This window comes from Elephantulus edwardii, unplaced genomic scaffold, assembly GCF_000299155.1.
Source record: "Elephantulus edwardii isolate Elephantulus edwardi_28Jun2011 unplaced genomic scaffold, EleEdw1.0 scaffold00001, whole genome shotgun sequence".
In the NCBI taxonomy this organism is placed as follows: Eukaryota; Metazoa; Chordata; class Mammalia; order Macroscelidea; family Macroscelididae; genus Elephantulus; species Elephantulus edwardii.
In genome coordinates, this window is record NW_006399751.1 from 27,921,980 (window position 1) to 27,930,287 (window position 8,308).

The window sequence follows — 8,308 nt, forward strand, 5'->3', positions numbered from 1 at the left end:
GGACCTCTAATTGTTCATATGCAAGGATGTAAGTTTAAAGACAGAAGTGAACCTGATTTAAGTCATGGTCTTTTCGATTGCTTCCTACACATCTGAAAGTCAGACAATGAATAAAGATGACAGAAGAAGGACTAATGTCTTTGAATTGTGATATTGGAGAATAGTACTTTGTATCCAGTGGATTGCCAAAAGATTGAAGCTGCCAGCAACTTCATCTTACTTGGATCCACAGTCATCACCTTAGGTACTAGCAGTCAGCAGATCAGGAGCTGTATTGTACTGGGAGTCTGCAACCATGGACTTCTCCAAATTGTTGAAGAATAGTGACATCAGTTTGAGGAATAAGATGTGCCTGATTTAAGCCATGGTCCTTTCATTCCTTTGCTATACATCTGAGAGTTGGATAATCACTAACTATGACAGAATAATTGATGCCTTTGAACTGTTGTGTTGAAGAAGAGTGCTGAAAATCCCATGGATTGCCAAAGGAACAGACAGTTATGTCTTGGAGAAGGTGCAGCTAGAGTTCTCCCGGGATGCAAAGACAATGAAGCTTCATCTCACATACGTTGCTCATGTTGCTAGGTGAGGTTATTCCTTGGAGAGGGACATCATACTTGGGAAGGTGGAGGGATGATGAAAAAGAGAAAGTCCCTCAGTGGCTCCTGCAATGTGCTTAAGTATGTCAGAGTTTATGGGACAAAACAGTGTTCAGATCAATTGTTCATAGGGTCACTATGAGTCATGTTAGACTTGATCAATAACAACAACAACAACAACAACAACAACAACAAAGAACACATAGGGAGTATCAAAGGTAGTTCAAGAAAATGTGAAGTAGATTTATTTATAAAACTGATGTTGTTCTTGTTAAGTGCCATCGAGTTGTAGGCGACTCATAGCGACCCAATGAAGGAGAGTCCTCAACGCTTGGGTGTCTCTCATCCTGTCTCATTCCATTCACATAATGGAATACTATGCAGCACACAGGAACAATTATTTTGTAAATTACTTCCTAACTTATGAGGGACTAGAGAGCATTATACTAAGTTAACTAACTCAGTTTCATAAGGACAAATGCTATATATATGACCATCATTGTAGAATGAATATGAGGATCCAAGTGGGGGTCGGGTGGAAGCAGAGGGGTGAGGATGGGTGATGGTGAGAAGGTTAATCATAGGGTCACACAATTTGATGATTAGAGGGGAGGTGAAGAAAATGGGATGTATCCAGTGTGAAAAAAAAGTATTCAAACTTTGTACATAATCCAGTATATAATATAAAAAAATATTTAAATAAAGAAAAAATGATCTTAATGTAGGTCTTAGTTATGCTACTATTTATAACAATTTCAAAACTTAATTTACAATAAATTTTATTTCTCATCCCTTATCAGCTTTATATTGGAAGCAGGAGTAGCATCCACTTCCATAATAGCTTGCCTCTGGAAACCCTATGAATCTGGAGAGAGGATTAAAGGCACCCAAGCATTGATGACTCTCCTTCATAGGGTCGCTATGAGTCACCTGAGACTCAATGGCACTTAACAACAACAACAACATCATATATATAATTTGGAAAGTCTGATGCCAAGGATATCTCCAAAATACTAAGGAGCAATGATGTAAGTTTAAAGACTATAGTGTGTCAGGTTGAGGCCATGGTCTTTTCAGTCACTTGCTATACATCTGAGAGCTGGACAATGAATAAAGATGAAAGAAGAATTCATGTCTCTGAATTGTGGTGTTGGAGAAAAGTACTAAATATACTACGAATTGCCTAAAGAACAAACAGCTATGTCTTGGAGAAAGTACAACCAGAGTGCTCCTTAGAGGTAAAGATGGTGAAACTTTGTCTTGTTCCTTTGGACATGTTGTAAAGAATGGCTATTCTTTGAAGAGCGACATCATGCTTGGAAAGGTAGATGGTTGGTGAAAGACAGAAAGACGTTCAATGGGATGGATTAACTTGGTGACTCCACCAGTGGTCTCTAGTATGTCAGAGACGATGAAGATTGCACAGGGCAGATCAGAGTTGACTCAAAGGCACCTAAGCACAACAACAAGAGAAAGTTCATGCTCTAATACAATGGAAAAACAGCAAGAAGAATATTTACCTCTTTAACTTGCTTGAAAATCAACATCAAGAAAACAAAGATTCTCACCACTGGGCCAGTTGGCAGCATCAGTATGGATGGTGAAGAGATTGAGATAGTTAACAGTTTTAGTTTACTTGGCTCCACAGTCAACACTCTTGGTAGCAGCAGCCAGGAAATCAGGAGACGAGTTGCGCTGGGAAAGTCAGCTGTGAGGGACCTCTCAAGAGTATTGAAGAGAAACATCAGGCTGGAAACTACAGTGTGCCTGATCCAGGCTATAGTCTTCACAATTATGTGCTATGCATCAGAGAGTTGGACAGTGAATAGGGTTGATAGAAAGAGAATTGATGCCTTTGAGCTGTGGTGCTGGAGAAGAGTGTTGCATATACCATGGACTGCTAGGAGAACAAATAGGTTTTTCCTGGAGACGGTGAAGCTGGAATGCTCCTTGGAGTCAAGGATTCTGAAGTTTTGTCTAACATATTTTGGGCATGTTGCAAGGAGGTACTGGTCCTTGGAGAGGGACATCATGTTTGGCAGAGTGGAGGGCGGTGCAGGAGAGGAAGACTCTTGATGAGATGGATCAATTCTGTGACTGGAGCGGTGGGAATAAGTGCGTTTGAGATGGTGAGGTTGGCACAGAATAGAACGGTGTTTAGAGCTCTTGTACACAGGGTTGCTATGAGTCACCAACGACTCGATGGCACATAATAACAACAACAACTTGCTTCATCAAATTTAAGAGATAAAATGCCATTACTTGCTTGGATCTTGCCAGTTGTGTGGTTTCCAGTGAAGAATTACACAATATTAGCTGCACGCACAGCGTATGAACCATGGGGAGCCTATTTACTCTAGTTATTTGGAAAGATGAACAGCTCTACATACCCCAAAATAAATGATATTGCTTCTAATTGCAGGATTTTAATTGTTGAATTGTAATTGCAAGGTATAGATGATATATTTGTTTAATTAAGAAAATCTGATGTTTGTTAGGAAATAAGAAAATGTGTAGTTGGTGGCATATTAGATTCAACTCCAAGTTTTTCACGACTGACTTTTCTTTGTACATACTATGTAAAACAATCTATCACTTCTTTTTTAATACGGAGGCTTTAAAATACTTTATTTATGAATTTATGGTATACATGGTATTATCTGGCCCTAAATAAGCTTGTCTTTGGTGTAATTTTTGCTTGTATACTTTATCAGTAGATTACTTTCTATCACTTAATCTTTGAATTCACGTTAGTATTTGAATTTTAAAATCAATCAGTGTAAAAGGCAAATAATATATACACTCATTGCCACCCAGTTGGAGCTGACTTATGCATAGCTTCAACTCGTAAGGAGGGTTCCAGTGGGATCCCACAGCTGTGAATTATGCAGGGAAGATTTTCCCCATATTTCTCTCTCATAGCTGGTGGCAGATTCCAAACGCCAGAGAGCTGAGGCCTTTGGGTTAGTGTTACAACTTCCTACTGATTTTGCCACTAGAGTGAGATCAGATTGTTGCCTTCCAATAGGTTTGAAGGGAAGTCAGTTTGTGTAGATTTTTTTCTTTTTTCTTTTTAGTTTGTGTAGATTTTGATTGCAGGCTTACTCTATTCACTGTGTGAACTTTATCTCCCCAGACTCTGATATCTGCATTCTGGTGACATAGTCCAAAGGAAGGTGCACCAATAACCCAAAAACTACACCTTTCAGGAGTGAATACACCAATTAAGTCCAATAAATGCAAAGAATGGGGGGGGGAAATAAGTCATCTGATGTGGACATTTCCAATTGAGATCAAACAATGTGGCGACGCTCTACCTTCCTGTTTCAGTTTTCCTACTTTAAATATGCATCCCTTTCAAGATCTATGTAGATCTTAGTGTGTATACATTTTCACTGTTTAAAATGGCCCACAATATAATGCTAAGTGTTATATCGTCTTCTTAAGCATGAGAATGCTGTGATGGGTGAAAAAAAACCAAGTATTATATAAGCCTCACTCACACACGTTATAATAATATTAGCTGTGATCTCAGTGCTAATGAATCAACAACAGATACTAACCTGTCTTTAAGCAGAAATAGACAGCAAATATAGTTATGTATTGATTGGTTGAAAATGTTGTAAGCTGCCAAAAACTAATCCTGCATTTTCCTTGGAGCAATGGCTGAATTATGACCAATTCAGTATTTGCTGGCAATTTTATAGAACATAATACTGCAAAAAATGAAAATTGACCATATGACTTTTTTACATTTTAAAAACTTGGTTATCTTTTGTATTTTGTATGTTCTGTTTACTCAGTAGACTATTCTCATGTGCTATCGAAATGGAAGTTGTAATAAAGAATATTCTGAATTTATCATATGGGAACAGGGTCATAACAAAAATACTTTGAATGCTTCCTTGTTTGACATGAAAAATTTAACACAATATTTCCATAACCTTAAAAATTAATCAATTAATAATCTTGGACATCATGACTTTTTCCTATAAATCAGACATACACAAGTAGAGGAACTAGTGTATGCACTTATGTTCCCAATATTTAAGTCCAATAATTATCAATATTTTACATAATGGAAAACTGTAAAACATGTAATAAAATGGAAAAAAATTCCCTAGTATGCTTCCAATGATGGAATTAAAAAAAAATCTTTAATATAGTTCCAATACCTACATCAGAATCTAGACTGTATTAAAATATCATAATTGCCTTAATCTATTTTTTATAGTTGCTCTACAGGGATAACTGACGGTTGTTGTGATGCTAAACACTGTGACACTGATTTGTCAAATGTGATAATGATTATCCATGGTGAATAGTGTTTGGTGGAGCTCCCCAATTAAAATAGGCTTTGAAGCAGGAGTGACATCCACTTCTGATATAACTTGCCTCCAGAAACTCTATGAACTTGGAGAAATGATGAAAGTTATACAAGTGTTCATGTCTTTTGTTCATAGGGTTGCTATGAATCATCTACAAATTGACGACACTTAAAAACAATTGTTTTTTAATTAATGATAATTAATATTTTAGGAAAAAAATTCCTGGCCAAGGACTTTATTACAAGTAATTATCAATGCTTCTGTATTGCAGGTTTGATCAGTTTCAGACTGCAGAAGTTGGCAAAAAATACTAAGTTTTGTCATCTTTGGCATTAGTAATTGGTATGTTAATTTTTTATTATTAAATTTTATTAATTGTAATGAACATTTACAGATGTTTTCATTCATTCATTGTTTTCATTCATTCATTGCTGCACTAGTATCTCTATCCTCCTCCCCAGTTCGTTCTTCTTTTTTTACCCCTCCTTGTAAGTCTGTTTGAATTGTCTAATTGTCACAGTGCTTGTCAAAGCCAGTTCTGATTAATCTCCTTTTTCAGTGTGTCCTTTGCCATTCCCTATCACTCCTCCCTGAGAGAGACTTCACCCTGATTAATAAGGAAAAGGGGACGATGTCTTCTCTTAGCTACTTCCTGCTGGAAAGGGATGCTGTAGGTTTCAGGGTGAAGATCTTCTCTCAGTACTCCAAAGGGCCCCTTTGACAATAGGAAACACATAGACTATTATGGAGATTGATTTTGGAATTTAGATGCACTGTTATCAATTGTGCTTAGCCATACATGTCCATATCCTTGAAGATGTACCATGGAAGTGTTGCAGCCTAGAAGACACAAATTTAACAAGTTAAAAGTACATGAGTCAAAAATTAAAAAGCAATAATATTCCAAGTAGAGGCTCTACAAGTGGCACAAATCAAGTTACGGAGGGAAGGTAGTTCTTACAATACAAGGCCTATTGACTAGCACTTTGTCTATTATAGTATAAAGGTTAGGAACCACAAGATGTAGAGGCTCAACTATGTCATTTATTGTTCTTAAGTCCTGGAGCAAATTCCATCAACCACTGGGTTGTTTTACAACTTGGAAGTCCACATACAAGGCAGAGGTGAAGTAAGGAACTGCTTATGAGGTTTTTCCGTCAATTCCAACAACTAAGAAATAGTGAGAAGAGTTGGGACCTCAGAAGGCTTTTGGGACCAAATAGTAGGCTCTTGTGTCCAGGAGAAAACGAATATACTTACCAGTAATGTTAATTCTCACCCACATCTCTTCTGGGAGGATCTAAATTGTTGAAGCGTCCTCCTTTGTTTCCAGTTGGGAGCTGGGGGGGAGGGGTTATGTTAATTTGAGTAATAGTCATAGTAATAGTTCTGGTGACCTAGTGGTAAGAAACTGTGCTGCAATATCAAAGGCATGTGGTTCAAATTCACCAGCGACTAACTGCTTCTCCTGTGTAATTAATTGCCTCTGAAAACCTACTGAAAAGTTAGCTATGACTTGGTTCTGATCAAAGGTGCACAATAACAAGTTATATTAATTGGTCCTCTGAAAAGGTATAGGTGTTAATGAATCACTGCAGCATTATATTTCATGACAGTCATTGATATATTCTTTTTGATGGTCAATATGAAGTCGTTCTTCTATAATTTGTCTTTTTAGGCATTCTGATTCAGAATGGCCAATAGTGGTTCATCTCACAAATGCCTAGAATATCGACTTTTTTGTGTTCAATTTAATTTTTGTGAATTTCATCTTCCTTAGATTCATATGTAGTACATTCTAGTTATTAATAAATAGGAAGCTGTTTATTTCCATTTTGCATCACACAACATGAACAAATAATATGAGAAGCTGGATTATATGAAGAACATAACATCAGGACTGGAAGACGACTCATCAATAACCTTCAATATCCAGATCAATGACCTTGCTTGCTAAAAAAAATGAAGAGGAATTGAGGTACTTACTGATGAATATAAAAGGATACAGTTCCCCAGAGGTCCTGTGGATCTGTCTCTTGCTTCAACAGTGTTTGGACAGAACAGACCCGGAGACATCCCCCCTTCCAGCCTCCGACTACCCTCTAACTTTATCTCCAGGCGTAACCTCGGGATCATCTCAACCATTTCCTATTTTCGGGACCAGCTAACAACTTTTTTTTTTTGTTAGCCCCCAAACCTCGACCAAATATGAGCTCTCAGATCTGTCAAAATTATTCTGCCAAAGCAGAAGCTGGCGTCAACCGTCTGGTCAACCTGCACCTGCGGGCCTCTTACACCTACCTCTCTCTGGGTTTTTATTTTGACCGCGATGATGTGGCCTTGGAAGGCGTGGGACACTTCTTCCGCGAGTTGGCGAAGGAGAAGCGCGAGGGTGCCAAGCAGCTCTTGAAGTTGCAAAATCAGCGTGGCGGCCGAGTCCTCTTCCAAGATATCCAGAAGCCATCCCAGGATGAGTGGGGTAAAACCCTGGACACCATGAAAGCATCGCTGGCCTTGGAGAAGAACCTGAACCAGGCCCTTCTGGATCTGTATGCCGTGGGTTCCACCCACACTGACCCCCATCTCTGTGACTTTCTGGAGAACCACTTCCTGGACGAGGAAGTGAAACTGCTGAAGAAGATGGGCGACCATCTGACCAACGTTAGAAGACTGGGTGGCCCCCAGGCTGGGCTGGGCGAGTATCTCTTTGAGCGTCTCACCCTCAAGCACGACTAGAGGTCTGCGGAGACTTGCAGGGGGAAACCTCTGTGTCCCCCTGCCAACAGCAGCAAGCTTCTCTATCTCACCCTGATGTAGAATCTTATCCACCCAGAAACCCTTTGCCCAAGCCTTGGACCAAATGAAAGAGTAAAGCTTTTTGCAACAGCTGCTGGGGGGGGGTGGAGGGAGGGAGGGGGGAGAAAAAGATACAATGTTTGTTACAGATTACACCTAAAAAATTTATGAAAACAAAACTGGATCTATAAGTATAAATGAATAAAAGATTGAAATTGCCAGATTCTAGTTTGCTTTAGTCTACAGTTAACACTCATGTAAACAATAGTAACAAAATCAAGTATTTATTGCATTGAGAAAATCTGCTACTGCAGATTTACAGCATTAGAAAACAGAGATAGCATTTTGGGGACTAAGGTACACCTGATTCAAGTTATGATATTTTCAGTTGACTCATATAGAACAAAAGCTGGGCAATGAGTAAGGAAGACCAAAGAGGAACTGAAGATTTACAGTTATTGTGTTGGCAAAAAATATTGAATATAGTATGGACTGTGAAAAGAATGAAAAAAAAATCTATCTTGGTAGAAGTACAGTAAAGAAAAATTTACAACCAGGAGAATATAAAATAAATGAATGGGACCC

The 8,308-nt window shown here is 38.5% G+C and overlaps 1 protein-coding gene across 1 annotated transcript; it reads left to right on the forward strand.

Annotated features, from left to right (window-relative positions):
• The first annotated feature begins 7,135 nt into the window (after positions 1 to 7,135).
• LOC102843568 (ferritin light chain-like) lies at positions 7,136 to 7,663 on the forward strand. Its single transcript, XM_006878944.1, has one exon. It carries the CDS (start codon positions 7,136 to 7,138, stop codon positions 7,661 to 7,663), a length of 528 nt encoding a protein of 175 aa, XP_006879006.1.
• Positions 7,664 to 8,308: the final 645 nt, after the last annotated feature.

What these genes read in the sequence shown, in the direction of transcription:
- LOC102843568 (XM_006878944.1), top strand. Translation starts at nt 7,136, where the DNA reads ATGAGCTCTCAGATCTGTCAAAATTATTCTGCCAAAGCAGAAGCTGGC.